This window comes from Microcaecilia unicolor, chromosome 1 (genome assembly GCF_901765095.1).
Source record: "Microcaecilia unicolor chromosome 1, aMicUni1.1, whole genome shotgun sequence".
Classification (NCBI taxonomy): Eukaryota; Metazoa; Chordata; class Amphibia; order Gymnophiona; family Siphonopidae; genus Microcaecilia; species Microcaecilia unicolor.
The window spans coordinates 383,934,813-383,958,232 of record NC_044031.1 but is presented as its reverse complement, the minus strand read 5'-3'; the positions used below and the strand labels follow the sequence as shown (position 1 = coordinate 383,958,232).

The following is a 23,420-nucleotide window of genomic DNA, read 5'->3' as shown; positions in this document are numbered from 1 at the left end:
CTTGTATTTATTAAAAAAAAATTTTTTTTTTAAGTATTTGGTAAGTGTTGGCATTATGCTGGGGCATTTGAGAGTCCAAAAGGCATAACTCAATACTCATAATGTCCAACTCTCGTGTTAAAAACCATCTTCCAGTCATCTCCCTTGTGGATGCGAATCAGGTTGTAGGCTCCCCTATGGTCCAACTTAGTAAAGATGTGGGCACCTTGGAGACAATCAAGTTCAGATATCAAGAGAAGTGGATATTTATTTTTTTACCATGATGGTATTCAATCATTTGTAATCGATACAAGGGCATAGGGTGTCATCTTTCTTTCCTACAAAGAAGAAACCAGCACCTACCAGGGAAGTGGAAGGATGGATGAAGCCTTTCTGCAGATTTTCTGTGATATAACTTGACATAGCCTGGGTCTCAGGTACCGAAAATGAGCAAACTCTTCCCCGGGATGGCATCTTACCCAGTAGGAGATCAATGGGCAGTTGTACTCCTGATGAGAAGGAAGTGACGATGCTTACTTCTTAGAGAATACGTTGGAAAAAGCCACAAAGACCAGGGGCAAACCATCAGAAGTACCTAAGTCTGCAGCGGCTAGGACAATGGCAGGTGTTACTTCAGGCAGTGATTTTGCCATTATCCCAGTCTATTACTGGATTATGCTTCTGTAGCCAAGGTAACCCCAAGATGATTGGATTTATGGATGTCTGGAGGACATAGAAGATGATAGCCTCCCTGTGGAGGGCTCCTATTCTTAGTTCTGGCCTTAAGGTGCCCCTGAATGCTTCCATAGACAGAGGAAACTGGGATGGTTTTGGTTAAGTCCTTGGTGGGAATTTTATAATGATGGACAAGAACCTTGTTGGTAACATTCCATTCTGCACCAGAGTCAATGAAGGCCTCGGTGAATTTTACTTCCTGATCTAAATCTAAAAAGGCTGGGACTAAAAACTAAGTGCGGGGAATCCTGGAAGATGGACCTAGTGCTGTTTCCCCAGCCAGAGCTAGGCCCAAAAGTTTCCTGACTTGTTTGGGCATTTGAGGGCATAATGGTCCTTTCCTCACCACAGTAGAGACACAAATTCTGAGTCTGGCGTCTCAGCTTCTCCTGCTCAGAAATAGAAGAATGGTCCACCTGTATGTGTTTCCCAGTGTCTGGAGGTGAAGCCTCTTTCTTTGGAGGATGTATGGCCCACTGGAACCTGGGCACCAAATGGACATCTTATGAGAATATTGCTGCTCTGTGCTCGTTCCTGGAACCAGATATCGATCCAGTTACAGAGGCAGATAAGGTCATCCAATGCAGTGGGATGATCCCGATCAGCCAGTTTGTCCTTAATCTGGGGTGCCAACCCCTGCCAGAAGACCAATTACTAAATGTTTGTTGCTCCAGTTGAGTTCCGATGCTAGGGTATGGAACTAGATTACGTATTTCTGGAGGGTTTGTGACCCCCTGTCTCAGACTAAGGAGTTTGGATGCTATAGAAGTGGCCTTCCTCAAAGACTCTCCTAAATTGTCCAAGGAAGCAGTCAAGATTACTAAGCAATTGGTCATTCCACTCCCAAAATGGGGAGGCCCAAACGAGGGCTTGGCCAGACAGCAGGAAAATGATGTAAGTCACCTGGGCTCTATCCGAAGAAAGTTCCTTGCTTAAAATTTGAATATTGTCAAACGTTGATTAATGAAAACTCTACAGGTATCTGCCTCAGGAGCTTAGCCTAGAATGGGTGGCAGAGCTGGTGGTTGGGAGGCGGGGCTAGTGCTGGGCAGACTTATACGGTCTGTGCCGGGGCCGGTGGTGGGAGGCAGGGATAGTGCTGGGCAGACTTATACGGTCTGTGCCAGAGCTGGTGGTGGGAGGCGGGACTGGTAGTTGGGAGGCGGAGATAGTGCTGGGCAGACTTATAGGGTTTTTGCCAGAGCTGGTGGTTGGGATGTGGGGATAGGGCTGGCCAGACTTATACGGTCTGTGCACTGAAGAGGACAATACAAATAAAAAAGTAGCACATATGAATTTATCTTCTTGGGCAGACTGGATGGACCGTGCAGGTCTTTTTCTGCCGTCATCTACTATGTTTACTATGTTTTGGGGCTCCCATTATATGTAGGAATGAAAATGGTAACGGAATTTAAAAATGCGTGGGATAAACAAAGGAATCTTGTTCGGAAGGAATTGATCCTCAGAAGCTTAGCAGAGATTGAGTGGCAGCACCGGTGGTTGGGAGGCAGGGCTAGTACTAGGCAGACTTCTACTATCTGTGCCCTGAAAATGGTAGATACAAATCAAGGTTAGGTATACATATAAAGTAGCGCATATGAGTTTATCTTGTTGGGCAGACTGGATGGACCGTACAGGTCTTTTTCTGCTGTCACCTACTATGTTACTCACGTATACCTGACTCAGAAACTACTATGAGCAGACATGTTAATAGGGGAATACACATTTTCAATTAAACCATCCTGCTTGGAAGAGAGGGATATTTCTTCTTTTCATTGCTTGGTGACAAGTGTAGATTGTATGAACAGAAAAAAATTCTTCTGTAACCCATTCCTTCTCATTGATTTCTTATGCTTTTTAGCAGCCTGAAGGAAAGAATATAGTCCCCAAAATATTATTTTACCAAAATGTGTGCTATCTGTTCCCCCACCAGTTACTAGACGTCTAGAAAGTACTTTTATGAGGGAGACTAGTTAAAGCAACATTTAAGATATCTACGTCGGTATGCCTACATGTCTTTTATAATATACTAGTGTACATTATAAGCAAAGATTTTTAGACCAGCCCTATAAATGTATTTATTATGTATGCACATGCAGCCTCATTTTAAACAGGTCATAGAAGTAGGAATTGAGACATGCAGGTCAGTATGCCTCAAGTTTCACCAGCATTTTAGAATAGCATCTGCTAATGTAGAACCTATTCTAAAATATAGGAGAAATGGACATTTATGCATCTGCTGCATGCAGCATAATCATCCATAAATGTATAGACTATCAATGGATTCAAAGCCAGCAACAGGCTGGCTAAAGTACTAAAGAGGGCTTTAAACTAAAATTGGTGGGGATGGGTATAAAAGGCCGCAAAGCCATAATTAACCCCAAGGAAGGTAGGATATCTAATGCCTCTATAGAAGGGAATAAAAAAAGTAAAATCTGGAGAGCCTTGTATACCAATGCCCGTAGTATGGGAAACAAACTTCTAGAACTTGAGGCTACAATGATGGAAGCGGACTTGAATTTAGTGGCGGTCACGGAGATGTGGTTCACGGAGAACCATGACTGGGATGTTGCTATACCTGGCTATAATCTATTCATGAAGGACAGAGTAGGAAAAAAGGGTGGAGGTGTGGCATTATATGCTAAGAATGATATCCAAGTGACAGAACTGCAGGACATGTGGGGTAAGGAAGAAGCGCTGTGGGTTAAACTGGAAAGAGGGAAAGGAAAATGTATCTATATCGGAATGATATACAGACCTCTCTCACAGTCGGAGGAACTGGACAGGGACTTAATTGAAGACATCTGCAAGATAGCTAGGAAAGGGGAAGTACTACTGATAGGTGACTTCAATATGCCAGATGTTGATTGGGGTGTCCCGGCTGTGGGGTCGTCTAGAAGCAAAGAAATCTTAGATTCCCTACAGGAAGAATTCTTCCGGCTGTGGGTGACGGAACCGACGTGGGATGGAGCTGTTCTGGACCTGGTGCTTACGAATGGAGAGTACGTTTCTGATGTCAAGGTGGCGGACCATTTGGCATCTAGTGATCATCGTACAATATGGTTCAATATTAAAACAGAAGAGAGGGCTCATTCGAGATTGAAGGTCCTGGATTTCAAAGGAACTAACTTTGCCGAGATGGGGGAATTTCTCAAGGAACAGTTAGCGGGATGGGAACAGCTGAACGATGTAGAACAGCAATGGACGAGACTGAATGGAGCTACATTAAAGGCGACTAACCTTTATGTTAGAAAAGTACACGAAAGTAAGAGGAAAAGAAAGCCTCTCTGGTACTCGAATGTAGAAGCTGAAAAGATAAGGGAAAGGAAGCTAGCCTTTGCACGTTATAAGACGACTCAGAAAGATGAAGACAGGAGAGAATACCTAAATAAGCGAAGAGAAGCTGGAAAAGCTATCAGGAAAGCAAAGTGGCAAATGGAGGAAAAGATAGCTAACACAGTAAAATTGGGGGACAAGACCTTTTTCAGCTATGTAAGTGACAAGAGGAAGTGCCATAATAGCATTGTGAGGTTCAAAGCTGAGGGAGAGAAATATGTGGAAGATAAGGATAAAGCTGAACTGCTTAACGATTATTTTAGCTCTGTGTTCACGAATGAAAAACCGGGGGTAGGGCTGCAGAAAGCAAAGGCTAAAGGGGATGGAGTCATGGTAGACCAAGACCCGTTTACGGAGGACTGTGTTCATGAGGGGCTTGCCAAACTAAGAGTGGACAGAGCGATGGGGCCTGATGGGATACACCCGAGGGTGCTTAAGGAACTCAGAGAAATTCTGTCGGCTCTGCTGATGGACCTCTTCAATGCTTCCTTAGAAACTAGAGTGGTCCCCGTGGACTGGAGAAGGGCGGATGTGGTTCCTTTGCACAAGAGTGGAAGTAAGGAGGAGGTAGGGAATTACAGAACCTGTCTGACCTCGGTGGTAAGTAAGCTAATGGAAAACGCTTCTAAAGAAGGGATTGTGACATTTCTTGACTACATGGAATGCGGGACCCGAGGCCGCATGGCTTCACTAGTGGCAGGTTGTGTCAGACGAATCTGACTGTCTCTCTTCGACTGGTGACCAAACAGTTGGATGAGGGAGGGGCGTTTGATGTGGTATACTTGATTTCAGCAAAGCCTTGACACGGTTCCGCACAGGCAACTGATAAATAAATTGAGTGCCCTCGGTGTGGGACCTAGAGTAACTGATTGGGTAAAAAATTGGTTGAATGGTAGGAGCAGATGGTGGTGGTAAATGGAGCTTGCTCTGAAGAAAAGGATGTGGTCAGCGGAGTACCGCAGGGATCGGTCCTAGGGCTGGCTCTTTTAACGTCTTTGTGAGCGATATTGTGGAAGGGCTGTCTGGTAAGGTTTGTCTCTTTGCAGATGATACTAAACTCTGCAACAGGGTGGACACCCTGGAGGATGTGAATGACCTGAGGAAGGACCTAGTGAAGCTAGAGGAATGGACCTATATTTGGCAACAAAGGTTTAATCCCAAAAATGCAGGGTCATGCACTGGGTCGCAAAATTCTGAGGGAACGGAACAGTAGTGCTTCAGTGTGCGAAGGAAGAGCGGGACTTGGGGGTGATTGTGTCGGACGACCTTAAAGCTTTCAACAGGTAGAAAATCAACGGCCAAAGCCAGAAGGATGCTTGGGTGCATAAAGAGAGGCATGACCAGCAGGAAAAAGGAGATGATAGTGCCGTTGTATAAGTCTCTGGTGAGGCCTCATTTGGAGTACTGCGTGCAGTTCTGGAGACTGCACCTATGGAAAGATATAAACAGGATGGAGTCGGTCTAGAGGGCAGCTACGAAATTAGTAAGCGGTCTTGAATGCAAAAATTATAGGGACAGGCTTATGAACTCAACATGTATATGCTGGAAGAGAGGAGGGAGGAGGGAGACATGATAGAGACATTTGAATATCTCAAGGGCATTTATGTACAGGAAGAGAGAGCCTTTTTCAAATGAAGGAGAGCTCTGGAATGAGGGGGCATACGGCAAAGTTAAGAGGGAATGGACTTAGGAGTAACCTAGGGAAGTATTATTTCACAGAAAGGGTGGTGGAGGCGTGGAATGGCCTCCCGGTGGAAGTGGTGGAGTCGAGGACTGTTCCAGAATTTTAAAAGGCATGGGATAAGCATGTGGGATCGCTTAGGAACAGGAAGAATTAGGGGTTACAGAGGATGGGCAGACTGGATGGGTCATATGGCCTTTATCTGCCGTCATGTTTCTATGTTTCCTCACTTTTGTGGAAGAGTAGCCTAGTGGTTAGTGCAGTGGACTTTGATCCTGGGGAACTGAGTTTCGATTCCCACTGCAGCTCCTTGCAACCCTGGGCAAGTCACTTAACCCTCCATTGCCTCTGGTACAAAATAAGTACCTGAATATATGTAAACCGCTTTGAATGTAGTTGCAAAAACCTCAGAAAGGCGGTATATCAAGTCCCATTTCCATTTCTTTCCTAATAATACCTAACATTCTATTTGCTTTCTTAGCCGCCGCAGCACACTGAGCAGAGCATTTCAGCGTATCATCAACAACACCAAGATCCCTTTCTTGGTCGGTGACTCCTAATGTGGAACCTTGCATTACATAGCTATAGTTCAGGTTCCTCTTTACCACGTGCATCACTTTGCACTTGCTCACATTAAACGTCATCTGCCTTTTAGACGCCCAGTCTCCCAGTCTCGTAAGGTCCTCTTGTAATTTTTCACAATCCTCTCGCAATTTAACAACTTTGCATAACTTTGTGTCGTCAGCAAATTTAATTACATCACTAGTTACTCCCATCTCTAAATCATTTATGTTAAAAAGCAGCGGTCCCATCACAGACCCCTGGGGAACCCCACTATCTACCCTTCTCCATTGAGAATACTGACCATTTAACCCTACTCTCCGTTTTCTATCCTCTAACCAGTTTTTTAATCCACATAGGACACTACTCCTATTCCATGACTCTCCAATTTCTTCTGGAGCCTTTCATGAGGTACTTTGTCAAATGCCTTTTGAAAATCCAGATACACAATATCAACCAGCTCGCCTTTATCCACATGTTTGTTCACCCCTTCAAAGAAATGTAATAGATTGGTGAGGCAAATTAATAGAGGAATACACACCATCACTGAAGCCATCCTGATAGGAACAGAAGGAGGGGGTGATTTTCTTCTTTTGGCTAACTACTTTGTGACAAGCACAGATTGAAAGGGAAGAAAATGTCCCTGTGATGTCACTTAAAAAGTAGCACCATCTGGTTTCTGGAGCCAGGAATCCTGCTTCCAGAGATGATATTAACCTGTCTTGTGATAGTATTGAAAGTGACAGTGTCCATTTCATATGATGTTGCAAGGGTGCGTGCTTAGAGAATGGGAGTCAGGGCCAGCGTTAGATGAGGGCAAACAGGGCAGTTGCCCTGGGCTCCAGAGGGCCCCATAGCCCAGTCATCTTTTCCCCTTCTCCCCACCATAGTCCATCTCCTCCTCCCTTCCCGATCTAATTTAAAAAGTTATTCCCATTCTCAGAGGGACCCCATGGTAGCCATTCTCACAAGCTGCCTGCAGCTGTATCAAAGCTTTCCCTCTCTGCCACAATCCCACTCCCCTCTCCCAATGTGATTTCCTGTTTCCTCTTGGGCGGATCGCGGCAGAGAGGGAGAGCTTCAAAGCAGACGCAGGCAGCTTGTGAGAATGGCTGCCACATCAGGGCCCCTCTGTGAAGGGAAAAGGGAAATAAAAATGTTAAAGAAGACCGCAAAGTGAGGGGAAGTGAGGGAAATTAACTATGGTGGGGAAATTAAGGAGGGGGCCCCTGCTCCCTCTCCCCCAATTTCTGCCCTGGGCCCCACAATGTCTAAAAACCAGCTCTGATGGGAGTGGGTTTAGAGAGGAGGGGTGTTATTGGGTATGAGCAGTTGACAGGCTTGGGAGGAGCAACACTCATTCATCCCTACAGGAGGGGCAGTTTGAGCACAGAGTGGTCATACACTAACCCAGAAGTGAACGCTGATTGGTTGATGTAATCCTTATATCACCTGTCAATCAGTTTGATTGATGGTGTATCCTGTATATTAAAAAACAGCACCAAGGGCCTTTAAAAATGGAACACAGTTCTTTAATGAATGAGCCTTGACAAAAAGACCCGACACGTGTTTGATACAGAAAGTGAAAGTGCCTTGGTGCTTTGTAGCTTTTACTACATGAGACGTGGGGTAAGGAATAATATATTGTAGAGGAATATATTCGAGTTATTCCCCAAGTTTTCCACGTCATCACTGTGACCCCTGACGCAGGTGCTAGTCACCGAAACACGGCCCGTGTCGGGTCTTTTTGTCAAGGCTCATTCATTAAAGAACTGTGTTCCATTTTTAAAGGCCCGTGGTGCTGTTTTTTTTGTTTGGACTTTAGTTTGTACTTTGTTCCCTCTCTTTTGTTACATCCGTATCCTGTATATTATTAACTCCATTCTCCAGGAGCTGAGGGATTAAAAACTCTCAAGCAAGATTTACACTCAAAATAAAAACTGGTTCATTGCACTGAGTTACAGCATCTTGCAAGATGGTTAATTAAGGACAGACAGCTGTTGCTCCCCTGATGCGCCTCCTTCTACTGTTTTCAGTTTGGATTCCCTTTTCCCCTTCAATCTGATTGAAATATCTTCCTTTCCTGTTTCCTACTAGTCTTCTCTTTTCCTCTGGTGCATTTATTATAAACCTCATTGATGGCAATATATCAAATCAATAGATATACTGTATATACGAAACAGTTTATTTTTTTGGGAAATATGAAGCCTACTTTTTTTTTTGTTTTGAAAGGATGGTTCTGGGAGGGGGATAGTGTTGGGGTGACCCTGATTGTAGAATTATTAAAATCTTGAGGCGGGGAAGTTGAGAGGTAGTGGCCTGGAATTTAATTGATTCATGTAGATCACCTACTACCCTTGCACCAGCTCTCAGGAGATCTGCGGAGTCAGGGCTGGTCTTTGGCAGAGGCGACCAAGGCGGCCGCATAGGACCCCGCGCTTAAGGGGGCCCCGCACAGCGCGCCTCAACTCTGCCTCTCTGAGCCCCTCTCGCTCGGATCGCATCATCATGATCCGCGCTCGCTCTGGACCACATCATCATGATCGCTCCGCTCCCACCACCAGTGCCCCCCCCCTCCCCGCTGAGCCCACCGTCAGCACCCGCCTCCCAGTCTCAGGACGACTGTTGCAGCGATGGCACGGCCCCGACAGACAGTTGCAGGCACGATGTCTCACCCCAGCTTTTCCCTTCCGCCTTCCTGCTCAATGTCCCGCCTCCTTCTGATGAGGTATTTCCTGTTTCCGCAAGGGCGGGTGGGAGTCATTGAGCGGGAAGGGAAAAGGAGCTTCAGCATGGTCGGAGGTGAGCCATCGCCTGGTGCCAGTGCATATGCGACTTAAAAAATAATGAAACTTATGATTTATGCTTGTGACGGCAACTTCATCACTCAGAACAAACAATTAACCTTTCTGTAACAGAACTATGCTGCTGTGCTTTTCCCAGTAAGCCATTTTAATTTTCAGGTTAATATAATCAGTTGTAAGGAATCTATTACAGAAGATCAAAGCTTGTGCATGATGGTTTTTTAGCTTAATGTTCTGTGTTTGTTTTGGAGACCTCATGGAAACAAAAACCTTTCATGAGATGGTCAGGCATGGCTGATAACCTCATTATTTCACTGCGATTTGTAGATTAAAGTCAACTTGAGATGGTACATGATCTATAACGTAGGGAAGTAGATATTATTCACTGAGAGGGTTTACACAGTCCTGATTTGTGTTTACCTTGTTCTCTTGGTTTTTCCTCTTCAGGTGTCTTCTCAGCCCTGAAGCATTTGACTGCCCTATATTTGAGCCACAACTTGCTGACTGAGCTCTCAGAGGGGGCCTTGAGTGGCATGTCCCAGCTGCGCTGGCTGTATCTGAGCAACAACCAGATTTCCAACATTTCCTCTAAAGCATTCTTGGATTTTACCAGTTTGAGGAAACTCAGCTTGGACTACAACAATCTGGCCAGTGTACCGCTTGCAATACGTTCCATTGTCAGCCTTCAGGTCCTAAACCTGAGTGGCAACCCTATCCAAAAGCTGACATCTGTCTCCTTTGGGAGGAAGCTCCGGTTCCTGGAGCAGCTGTTTCTGGATCAGCTAGCATTGCAGAAAATTACTCCATTGGCTTTCTACTGGCTGCGCAGACTGAAGATCCTCAGCCTGAAGAACAACCACCTAGAACACTCCCATTTTTAGTGGTCTCAAGGCTATCACAAGTCTGTTTCTGGAGGGTAAATCTCTGGAGGTGCGACTGTAACCTGATCTGGCTATATACCTGGTTACAGATAAGGAAGACCCAGAAGGAGCACAGTCAGGTCAAGTGCAGCGCCCTGATGCACTCCAAGGACAGTTGCTCTCAATGTGGAGGTAAGGAACACTGATTATTCAGTCACAGCCTATAATTGGACTGTCTTGGCATCCGCCACCTGCATCTTGACCACTGTGGCTTGTAGCCTATGATGGATACATTCAGGACAAGTGTGGGCAGTGATCTATGACAGACCAGCACAGGCTGTAGCTAGACAACTCTGAGACTTGATGAATGCCCAGATTAACAGGATGATCCTGGTTGCTTTGCTCCCATCTCTCAGATCGCAGTGACTTGTAGTCTTGCTTTTCTTCTAAAACTAATGCACAACAAAATAGACCTGAAGTTAAAAATTCAGACCTGAAGGCTGGCTCAATAGCAACACTGTGTACTGTCCTGCAGGAAACTTCTGTGGCTTTGAGGGCTGGGAGTGAGAGATATTCCAGTGGTCACATAACAACAATATCTTTCTTTTTCTTTTCTTTTTTTCTTATTTCAATAATTTATATTTCAATTGCAACAAAATACAATAGTAAGGAAATCACATTCCACATTACTGGAAATACAGAGATTTTTAAACTACCAACTAAGGATCAAACAATCCACAAAAGTGACCTTAAACTTTAGGCTTAAACATCCACTTTAGCCTTTTCTTTATCTAATAGAAAATTTTCAAATTGAGGGTCATAAAAATATATTTCTTATCCTTACCTTGTGACGCTGGGCAAGTCACTTAACCCTCCATTGCCCCATGTAAGCTGCATTGAGCCTGCCATGAGTGGGAAAGCGCAGGGTACAAATGTAACAAAAAATAAAAAATTACAGAAAATCAAACGACAACAGGGAAATTGGAGGAGAGAACAAAAAGAGGATCCCAGGGTCAAAACACAGCTTTATAACTAAGAAATTGTTTCTTCATCAATTGAGTGGCTTAGTCACATCTGGGAAAATCAGGACATTTTGAGCACAAAAATGAACATGCTTCTTAGAGAAATAACATGTTAATATCCTGATCTTATCCTGCTCCAAACTAAAAGAAACAAGAAGAGTAGCTCTGGCATGAATCGTATCCTGAGATGTTTCTAAAAGTTGTGTTAAATTCTGAGCATCCCGATCTCCTTGTTCCTCTCCCTGACTTTGCTGGAAATAAACATAGTAAGAATTAAACACTATAATTTTAGCCTCTTCAATTAGCAACAACATCCTTAAGGAATTTCCTCAAAATTATTTCAGGAGCTAATAGCCTACAATATGTTTCTCATACCTCACACTAACACTGTGTGCTTTTGTCTCACCTAGGGCCCTGTTTATTAAGCAGCGTTCTAGGCATGTTAATATTTTTAATGCACGTTAACCATGTACATGCCTACAATATCCCTACAGGTGCCTATATGGTTAGTGCATGCGCTAAGTGTAGGCGTGCTAAAAACACTAACACACCTTTGTAAACAGGGCCCCTAGAATGTAAACCGCACTGAACCCTGGAAAGGGGATATTAGCATTATACAAGAATTGAATTGTTTAAGGAAAATTCAAGAAACTTACATTTTTGCCCTAACAGAATTCTAAATATTATCTAAACACCTGTGAATAAGCAAACTATCTTTTATAGCAGATGCACTAGCTACCTGCAAAGTTCTAACCTGAGAAGAACACTGATTATAATTTTTATACAAAATTTGACATCTAGAATCCAAATCAGATAATTTTGTCACAGTGTGTTGAGAAAATTCACAAAGCTGAAGAATGGAGGTATGCAACCAGGACTCGTTTCTGGGAAATACCTGCCATATATCAGTTAACATTTAGTTGATTCAGTTTCCACTTGAGAAATGTCTGGGCATTTAACCATATTGGGTAATGCCACAGTAAAATCTTGAACAAATAAGTCTCCTGAAGTTTCCATCTTAAGGTGACAGCAAACATTTTGAAAAAAGCTGACCTACCCAGATATCCATAAAGCCAGCTAATAAATCAATAAATAAGAAAGTAAAGTAAGGGGGTCTTTTATTCCTATGGGCCCTGCTGCAGATAACTCAAGCTACGCTTTAGTAAAAGACTCCCTAAGTAAGTAAGTAAGTAAGTAAGTAAGAAAGTAGTTGAGAGAGAGGGGGTAGGCCAACCCTCATGACTAAGAAATGGGCCAGAGTCCACTGGGCATTCAGGAGTGATAGGAGAAACTCTGATCACTACATGTTTGTCTATAGGGCCTGACATTCTTGGTGTGCTGGCAAGTGCTTTATCTTTAACCTTACCACAACACTTCCCCATTACCAAAAATAGAAATTAACAGTAACTTGCCACTAGTTGCTCAAGCAGAGTTCCCAGTTCCTCTAAGGCTCCCATTGGGTCTGGCCTACACCTGTGGCCGTGTGCTGCAAGGGCAGCAGTGCAACAAGCAGTGTTCAAAGACGTCATCAGATGCCACTCAGGTGGAATTCCAGCCAACCAATCCTCACTCTCCCAACGGGGCAGGTCACCTGATCTTCTCTCTACTCCCAACAAAAGCGCTGAGCGGTCAGATGGCATCTAAAGCTGCTCAGGTGGAACTCTAGCAAACCAATTAGCATTCTCCCAACAGGACAGGTCACACAATCTTCTCTCTGCTCCCCTAACAGCAATATCTATTGGTCAGATTCAGGGTACATGGGTAATCAGGGTAATCCATCTTGTTATGCATAGGTAGTTTTGTAATCTTTGAGAAATTCATCTGTAATTTTTGTTTAAAGTGCCTACAAACTACCTGTGTACTTCCACCTGTGATTTATACGAAGAATGGGGTGGGGGGGGGGGGGGGGGGGAGCACACTGCACATAGACTTAAAAATGCAGTCTCATGTATATTGTTTACTCCCACAACCTATATCCTCCTTTCCCCACTATGCTTCTGTTAATCCAGCTAAAAATATGTAAATGTAAGGGTTATGTTTTTCTTTTTTTTTTATTTGCATGAAGTCTTTATTAAACAGAAAAACAAAACAGGATTGCTCCGGTACCAATAAGAATGATGCACTGTTTCATAAGTTTATACAATCACACATGAAATACCCAGTGCACCCCCTTCTATATCCGTAACATCCATATTTTAACCTCAGTGAACTTCAAAATTGTTTAAGGTTTTTTATAACTGTTAATCCCCCTCCCTCAACCCACCCCACCCCCATCTACCCACCCTCCCTTCCCGCCAAGACACACCTATTAGCATTACCATACTGACAGGGTTATGTTTTTCACTCGACAGTAGTATAACTAGACTGACAATTTTGGGTGGGCTTAAGCCCAAAATGGTTGGGCACAAAATTTTCTCTCTGGTCCCGTTCTCTGCCCCCTCCCTGTCCCCCAGCACCCCCCCCCCCCAAACTAAAAATATAAATATTTTAGCTGGTGGAGATCCCCAAGCCCTGCCAGCTGAAGACCTCTTCCTCTGGCAGCCAGAACTCCTATCAAACTTGGCACCCTGAACATGCTCAGTTTTCACACACGTGCGGTGTTCTGGTGTCAGCCTAGGAACATTGTTGCTGACTGCTAAGCTTGGTAGGAATTTTGGCTGTCAGAGGATGTCGTCACCTGGACAGCCACAGCAATGGTGGGCTTGAGCTTAAAGCGGTTGAGCCGCTGCCCATCTATGGCTATGTCACTGACCCAAGGAAATCCAGCTGGGTTACTACAGGAGTTACCTGCCTAATCCCCTTTGAAAATTACCAGTTTTACACGCAGGATCTAGAGGGAGTCATGGTGTCTGGCTGAGTGCTGCACGAGGCCCATAAAACACAATCTAAGTTTGCGAGCTAAACTGTACGAAGTCCTGACTTGGAGAATAAAGAGACATGAAATAATGGGTGTGATGTTCCAACAGCAGCTTTATCCGGAACTTTTACTCAGGCACACAGTCTTACATATTTCTAAGGACCACTGGTTTCAGTTTACACCAATTTTCACCCACAAATTCCCAGATTTTATGGGTTCTTATTCAAATTAAATTCCCCTTTTGTGCCAGGGAAATCAAAGCAGTGTACAATCAAAACTTATGAGAAGGTAGGTGGAACTCCATATTTAACAGGCCAATGAAGAAGGGTAGAGAGATAATAGAAGGAGGTGGGAAAAGAGGATGAGACAGGCAGTCTCAAGATCACAAAAATCAATTTAAGCTCATTTTCATAAGGTAGGCGCCTTTTAAAATGCAAGGCCACAATCGCAGATCTGGCTGCAGCACACTCTTCCTGTTCTAACAGATGAAGCACAGTATTTGTAGGTGACACAGACGCTGTCGACTTTCAGTTCTGTAGTGAAGCTCTTAGGCACTGGACGGGCCCTAACATTTGTGCCACCATTACATGTGTGTAAATATTTACAGTGCTAGCATATATGTGTATATGTGCACACATAGGCAGGTATATGCCAGGATGCCACTTAAGTGCATACCTGTGCATTTGCTGGGGAAGTGTGTACATGGGCAGAGCTTCTAAATGATGGGTGTGCCAGTGCCGGGTTACATTAGTGTTCTATAAGAGAATAGCGACCCCTAGCTTCCATCTATTGAATAGGCTCCTACCAGCAGTCCGTAGAGTGCCAAAATGGAGGTGCCAGTTGCAGAGTTGCCCCCTGGAGGGTAACTCTATAACAGGGTGTCTATGTGGTGCCTACTTTCTTTTATCAAATACTAATGTAACTGTGTATATAAGCACACGCATTTACACCAGCCACAGAGCTGGTGTAAGTAATCGTTGCCTTAAATACCAGAGGTAAATGCGTATAACATATAGCATTCAATAAATTGTGTATGAGTCCCACCCAGACTCCACCTATGTGTACATATATGCATTCAAGTACATTTACACACCAATTGTGCATGTAAATGAAGCACCTTCTTTAGAGAATTAATGCACACGGTACCCATATTTCCACATTGCTGTTGTGATGATTGGCCAGAACCATGGGATTATGGTACAACATACAGCTCCATGTGTCTTAACAGTCAGAAGAGCCAGCTAAAATTGCTAATCAGGAGTGAGAGTAAGCAGTGGGGACTACGGATAGTTAGAAGGGTTAAAAAAATAAAAAAAGAGTAATGGGTGCTCAAAAATGGACAGGAGGAAGTGAGAGTGGTTACTGGGCATTGTGGGAGAACAGAAACAGTGCTCTTAAAAGGCCAGGGAGGACAGCAATTAGGGCTGTGAGTGGTAGGGAGTGCCAGTGGCAGCCTGTACAATCACCAGAAAGAAGCAACACCACATATGGCTGTCAGACCACAGTGCTGGAGTTGGGTAAAATGTTTAGCAATGCTGCCCATAATTAAGCCTTTAACAATCCCTACCCCTTTCCATGCAAACTTTAATTGTGAGTCCATGGTTTCAGTATTCAGGATAGCAAAGTAAAGAGTTGATTCAAAGGAAAATGTTATCTGTCCACCAAAATAAATTCTTGACTTTTACCCATAGTAAAGTAAGTCATTTTTCCACTGATTTTTCACCTGGTTTTACTCTTCTAGAATTATACACTGATAACTTTTGGTGAAAAATAAACTACCATAAAATTGAAAATGAAGGTGCCTACATATTTTCCAACCATAAATCAGCATTAACAGAGCTCCAGTTTGGGCTTGTATTGCTTTAACAACCATTCTGAGACCCTTGTTGAACAGTGATCTTACTTCCTCTTTTTACATTAATACAGTCCTGGATTTACCTCCATTGCATGCCGGGACCTGTAGTCCTGATTTCTCAATTGGCATTTCCTAACTAAACAAGACTACAAATCTCAATAGACCCGGGACAGGATGAACCGTATTGGGTAAAACTGGAGCTATTTAGCAAACCTGCTTTTAGCACAGAGATCCAGAGCCAAAGAGGTTTAATGACAGGAGACAGTATGACGTCAAAAAGTGGAAGCCAGTTTCCCCCAACAGCAGCCATCTTGGCAGTGCATATTTTCTAGCAAAAAAGGTGCCAGTACTCAAATGCTGGGCCACTCTTCAGGGGTGGGGTGATTACTGAGGGACCCACCCCATAATAGCCAGACCCCCCTGCAACCAGTCACAGAATCTATGACAAGGCAGAATTGTTATGTAGAGCCTGAGCTCTTTCATTAAAACTTGGGGACCATGGGTCCATTTTAGCAGACAATGGAAAAAGTGCCGGTACTCAGTTACCCCCAAGTACCCCCTCAAAAAAAGCCCTGCATCTTGGTTATGTCCAAGACAAACTATCCACTGCTGCATCCGTGTTGTCGTCATTGTTATTTTATTTCGGTTATAGTTAGAATCATGCCAACTTGTGTAGCATATGGATGTACACAGTGGAACGAACTATCTGTGACAGTTTGGCTGCTGGGAATGGAGAGTGAGTGCGCTGAGGCAGTCTCACAGCGCTGCTTGCATGGGGCACACATGGAAATTTCAGAACTTGTGGACTTAAATATTGTAAAGAATGAGAAAAAACAAAACCCCACACATCCATTTGGGAGTACAAATTCTATAGGCAAGGAATTAGGAGGGAGGGAGGGTTTACGGATTAGGTCTAGGTAAGGGATAACACCCTGAGTTATGTTTCTGCTTGTTAAAGATGTTGAATTTATAAGGTTTAGTGTTGTAAAGCGAGCTTGACATGTCAACATGACTTGCCTATGTACCTTATGAAAAATTTTTAAATAAATGGATTAAAAATAAAATTCTATAGGCATACAAAAATGCCAGGTGTGGTGAATAAAAATGCAGATCTGGAGTTTGGCTCCCTGAAGCCTTGCTTCTACCCAGATGAAGACAATTTCTACTTTGTGGTGGTTGCTCAAAGCATATATTAATCAATGTGTACTATTCAAAAATGTTATCAATTATTGAACAATGCTATTTACATCAATGGAAAATCCCAAAATGAAATGGTCACAATAGTGAAGTAACATCCGGCGACTAGACTTCACATCATAGGTGTCAATGATCTACTCAGGGTTAATATCTCCAACAAGATCACTTTCAATGTTCAGTAAACATAAAGCTGTCAGTCTTTCCTGACCCATTGTGGATCTCAACCAATTTCATACACATCTCATGGCAGAAAAGCATCTCTCACAGGTAGCTGTGCCAACAGGCACAGTAAGTGCCAGTTTCAAAAGCTTTGTAGAATTTGGATAAAAAGGTGCTGAAGCAGCTGCTTTCAGAGTTTCAAGCACTTAACAACACTAAACCACATACACATCTATGGAACAATTCAACATCAGATCCTCCAAAATATTTTAAAACCATGTCTGATGTTATGACAAACAAACTAAAATTAAAGTGTTGATGTCACCTCAGTAAGGTCAATACGCAATCTCTCCACTGCAAAACACTATACACAAACTTGTGCAAAAACACACTCAGAACCTTACCAAACCATAACAGCACTAATTCCAAGGACAGGACGAGCTACAACCTTATGCGTGGAAAGGCAGAACTGTAATTACACTGGGCTCTAGAACACCAATATACTACCTAGTGAAAAACAAAAAAGGCTGCAAATACTACACGCTAGCAGAATACTGCACTTTGACCACACATGAAAAACACATGACAACAGATATGACACAAGGAACTAGAAATTAAAAGATATGAAGGCAAAATACTGAACTGGAAAGTTACCTCAAGAAGTCAGACTCAGGATGCAGCAATACTAGAGAAATTAAAACGTAAATGCAAATATCACAGAAGCACATTTCCAAAAGCTGGCATATTCCAACTGATAAATTCTGAATAAAATACTTTTTTCTACCTTTGTTCTCTGAGCATGTAGTTTTTCTATTCGCTTTGGTCCCAGTGTCTTCTGTTTTATGCAGTGTCTTCTTTCCATTTGATATTTTTTCTCGCACCATGTCCACCATCCTCCTGTGTTCTTATATGTCCTGTCTACCATCTGTAGCCCTGTCCCTATCCTTCCTCCAGTTTCAGCATTTGCCCACAAAGTGTTCCAATCCAGCCCTTAAATTCAGCAGTTCCTCCCCCCATCCATGTCCACCATTTCTCCTCTCTCCCTTCACCTCCATCCGTGTGCATCTCCTTCGTCTTTCTTTCCTTCCCTCCATCCCTGTCCAATATTTCTCCTCTCTTCCCTGCCCTCCATCCATGTGCATCTCCTTTCTGTCTTCCCTCCCCTCCCTCCATCCATCCATCCAGCAATTCTCCTCTCTCTCCTCCATGTCCAGTGATTCTCCTCTGCCCATCCTCCCCTCCATGTCCAGTGATTTCTCCTCTCTCCCCTGTCCTCTCCTCCCATCCATGTCCAGTGACTTACCCCAGCCCCCCTTTTCAGCCCCCGAGTTCGAGGTCCAACCCATCCCCACCTGCCCATCCTCAGCTCTCTGACAGCCCTCCTTTCCATTCCTGCTGCGGTCGCCCTGCATTTAAACCTTTTAAGTCTCAGTGGCAGCTCACCTCCAGCCATTCCTTTCCTGCTCAGTGTCCTGCCTTCCTCTGATGAGGTATTTCCTGTTTCCGCAAGGGCGGGACACTGAGCGGGAAGGAAAAAGCTGCAGGCGAGCCGCTGCTGAGATTTAAAATAAAAGGTTTAAACACAGGGCGGCCACAGCAGAAACAGAAAGGAGGACTGTTGGGGAGCTGAAGGTGGGCTCAGCGGGGGGTGGGGGAAGATACAATTTTGTTCCTGGCTGTACTGGGGCCAAATTGGAGGAGGCAGGTGGGGAAGGTCACAGTTGGGCTGGGGAGGCTTAGCCTCCTCAAGCCTCTTATACAGGGTACCTATGCCTCCCTCCCTTCACAGAACCCTTAACCCCCCCCCCCAACTCCCCTTACATCCCCCAATCCCCTCCTAACAAAGAATGCAAAACAAAATAAACCTCACAAGTTTGATATTGTTTTGGACCAACCAATTTGGAGGTAAGCTCCACCCACTGGCTTCAGCCTAGATAATAGGCCAGATAAGCTCATGCCATCTTCTGTCATTAAACCTCCTCATCCAAAGCTGCCAAGTTATCCAATTTCAGCAGGGAGATTTTTTGGACTCCTGTTGACCTTAAATCCCAATGCAGCATTGTATTTGTAGTCTTATTCTACATATTCAAATCAGTGCTGCAGTTCTCATAATGCAACATGAAAAGGTTGTAGGAAACCTGGGGACCAGCCTAATATTTAACTCCTGGAACTGGGTAACTTGGCTTCTCAGAAGATCGCAATAGGCTTTTGAAATCACCCATTTTCTAATACAGCTTGGCGTTCAATCTGTGCTGTCACACACAGAGAGACAAAAAAAATCTTCCCAGGTCACACAAACAGTTCTCCGAGATCAGGGCCATATTAGAGCATAGACAAACTATGCAATTACGTAGGAAACAAAAGCTTAAAAGCGGGGGGGGGGGGGGGGGGGGGAAAGAATATTTCTGATATGTTAGGACATGGGTTAGGTTTCCAACTGTTAGGATTTTTAGAGGATTCTACAGATTTTTAAAGTAATTGTCCTGAAGCCAGAAGGATGGCTAAAGTGTCTGGATATCTGTGGTATGGGGTTGGGAGTGGCTGAGAAAATGAATGGACATGATACGAGAAAATAAGTAAATGGAGGTCCATGGTAGGGAGGCCCACAACTGTAAGTTTGCCTAGGGCCCAATCTAGTGTTAATCTGCCTTGTCTGTGATACATAGAGGCTCATTTTCAAAGCACTTAGCCTCCCAAAGTTCCATAGAAACCTATGGAACTTAGCCTCCCAAAGTGCCTCTTTATATGCCAAGTAGGCGTGCAGGGCCCCACTTGATTATTGTCACTGTGGTACCTGAACTGGATGTAGAGGAACACTGGGGTGTGAATGAAGGTATATGGTATAAATCATGTTTATTAATTTTTAAACAGCAATACCAACATAAGAAAGTTATTTCCACATAACAAGAACCAGAGACCTTACTTACAAGACATACAATGTAAAGCACCTCCCTCCATCCCACCCCCCAACTTCCACTACTCCACTATATCGTCTAAGAGATAAGGGATAAATTTGGTGAGCAATCTCAGAAGAAAATCACATTCACAGTGAATAATGGAGTGCATCTCTAGTGAGGGCTAGTAACCACTGAGTTGGAAATCCAAAGCAACGAAAAAAAGCTGTCAGGTCAATCAAATCATTAGGAATAGTCAACCTGCCGCATTCATGTTTCATGATATTTAACAGTCATTGCACAAGATTCCAAAGCAGTTCTTGCACAAGTACAAATCTTAATCCCCTTGTCTGGCTAAAATACAATATGGGATAAGCAAGGCAGTGCTTGTCTAAACTCCCTCTATTGTAATGAAATTAAATATTCAGGACAACAGATCCCCTAAAAAACAGACTGACTGAAATTAAGTGCTTGTATAGCATAAAACCCTATATAAGGAATAATTTAAGACTATTAACAAAATTTATGGTGAATATTTTCAGTTAAAATGAAGTAAATGATAAAAAAAAAATTAAACAAATTAGTGTATATCACAGAGACCAATGAGGATTGGCGGCTAAAAGTATATAGTGCCCCATGACTCTGATGACTGAGGTCTTCTAAGACTATTCTAAATTAGTCTAAAATTGAGTATCACAAGATTATAGACTGTGGATGCTGATATTTTGGGTTGTGTGATTTAAGAGCCTTTAAGTGAGTTGATTAAATATTCAGTAGCATTGAGTGTGTGGTGGTGGGGAGGGGGGGGGTCTTAAATATTCAGATGACGACAAACCTAAAAGCAATTCCTTTCAAACAGATGTGAGCTGAACAAGTTCCTTTTCAAACAAACACGAGCACTAACAATTCTGAAGACATTACTAATAGTGTAATTAAATCTATCATATACATACACATGTATGTGGATTTTCAGTATTTTATGTTCATTCTTTTTTTTTTCCCACACTCCAGTTACAAAAGCTAACTTGCCCACCTTTTGGCTCGGAAGTCACCCTGCCAACCTACAAAGATGTACGTGGAAACCCCTCAGGCACTGAGCAACCAGCCAAGATCCCTCTTCCAAAACCCAGTACCAAAGCTACAACTGCCTCCACCATCAAGCCCCTGCTACCAACCACCATCAAGCACTCTACAATCAACTATGTGACAGAGAAATGGGACCCTTGCCTATCTAACCATGTTACTAGTGTAAAGGTAAGAAGCAAAAGAGATTCTTCCCTAATAGTCACCTGGTCATCTTCTGGCAACCATAAACAGTTTGAGGTGCACTATGCTACAATGAAAACCAAAGAAGTGCTGGAAGTGACTGGAGGTATACTGGAAGTGGAACTTTCCCAGCTGGAAGCTGGCACAGAGTATACCGTCTGTATAATCCCGCAGAGTAAATACATCTCAAAATGCTTATCTCCTGCAGCCAGGCAGTGCTCAGGAGGTCACACTGCAGACCGCCCCAGCATCATCCATCCGGAACATTCCTCATCAAGTCAGGCTCATTCCACAGTGGCTACTGGGGTGTCTATTGCTGTGGTGGTGGTAGTTGTGGTACTTGGATTACTCCTTGTAGCTGTGTATAAGCTGCGATCTCGTACCACTGGATTCCAGCGTTACTATGATGAAGATGAGTTGGCCAACAGGAAATATTTCCATGCAGACCCATCCAAACACGAGGGAGACCCGGTTTATGATGAGATTGATGATGACAGGCATATATATGTGATGGCCTCCAACCAGTGGGCTATGAATGGAGAGGAGAAGCTCGACTGCAGTCTTGCAGCACCTACCACTTTGCCATCTACACCAAGATACATAAGCCTTTGAAGATCTGTAAATCCTGTCACCCCCTCCCAACCATATTAAAAAAAGGGGGGCATAAAATAGAAGAATGTGCATGGCAGCAGACTGTAGGAAAAGTATTAAGAGGTGCTAGCTCACCAAGAAAAGTGATGTACAAGAAATTCATGTTGAGGATGATGTCCTGTGTCTGTTTCATAATGGCAGCTTTCCTATTTTATCTGGGAAAGAGAGGGAGATGGAAAAGCCAGAAAGCAAGTAGGATCTGTGGTATTGCAGTGGGAATGGGAATTGAACAGACTAGCTAGGCCTTGTGCTCTGTGTGTCCCATCCTGTACCTCTGTAGCTGTTGTGATGAACTTCTTTGTTTGATATACACCACATTATTATCTGCCAGCTAAATTCTCATTGTGCAATCACAATCAAATGTTGCACTCTGCTGGACAATTTTATTGCTGTTTTCTAGTTATGGTACACAGCACAAGTAGAAAAGTTAGATTTGTGTCATTTGTGTTCAGCAACGGCATTTTCAGTGCTAGATCAACCGTTTGATTTTTTTAAAACATGAACACTAAGTGAAGATTAAGGTTTTGCTGCAATTCATTACATCAGTTGTCTGATCACATTGGCTTATTTTGTATCTGACTTAGAAGAAACAGCAACTACAGAGTTAGCATGGAACATCAGAGTAGCCATATTGAAAGAAAAGTAGAAGAGTCCTGGTCATTTCATAACTCATCTATCAATTATTGCTGCTTTGGTCCAAAGAAAGGTATCAAGGCCTGGATATTTAGAATAGCATTTTCTTCTTGATACAGTAACTAATAGTGTAGTAGGTGGGTATAAGCTTAGAAACTAGGGGTTGGATTTGGGATCAGTGGAGGGTCAGGTGAAATTTATAGTTTTATTATAACTTACATACTTATTTTGACTTGCCTCAAATGTCTTTGATGATGTGCATAATTGTGACCCCAGTCCTAAGAGATGATAATGAAATGAAGTGAATGAATATGAAGAAAACCAAGACTGAAATGAATGACTAAAACCCTCTCCCCTACTAGACTTACTGGTTCCTTTTCCATCACTATATACTGCTGCCTATTATGTATTATACACATCTATCGGTTGTTCTTATGTTTGAGAAGATATTTCTCTACTAAAAGTGTGTGGATACATAAAACGTTAATTTGGGGGAACTATTTTCATAACTCATACAGCTGAATTTTTCCAGTCTTTGCTCACTGCCTGCTTGGGGTGTATCATAGTGCATGATTGTAAAACAGCTGGAATCAATTACTTTCCCACAAATGTAGCAATCAAAATAGTTATGAGCACTGTCAGCAGCAAGGAAAATAAAACTGCTAAGCTTTGATTATTTGGTCTGAAGATCCCATTTCTTGTTTTCTTTAAGCATTTAAAAGTTTTTACAAGGTATCTATTAAAGATCAGTTGGTAACGGGTCACTATTCAAAAGTACTTCTCTGGATGACAGCATTGGGATAGTGCCTCTGGCTATCCTTAAAGGTGGCCTCCACACTATGCAGATAGAGTGCCAGGGGTGGTCCTAGAACTTATCCAGATAATGGCAATATTCAATCTGCTGAGTAACTTAGAAGGCTGTCCTAGTTG

At 43.2% G+C, this 23,420-nt stretch overlaps 1 protein-coding gene across 1 annotated transcript in view; it reads left to right on the top strand.

Annotated features, from left to right (window-relative positions):
- Nucleotides 1-23,174, top strand: part of LOC115474847 (chondroadherin-like) — a 53,138-nt gene extending 29,964 nt beyond the window's left edge. Inside the window, 3 exon segments of the mRNA XM_030210546.1 lie at nucleotides 9,544-9,971; nucleotides 9,974-10,148; nucleotides 20,952-23,174. Coding sequence (XP_030066406.1) covers nucleotides 9,544-9,971; nucleotides 9,974-10,148; nucleotides 20,952-21,037 — 689 coding nt within the window. The 3' untranslated portion in view covers nucleotides 21,038-23,174.
- The last annotated feature ends 246 nt before the right edge of the window (nucleotides 23,175-23,420 follow it).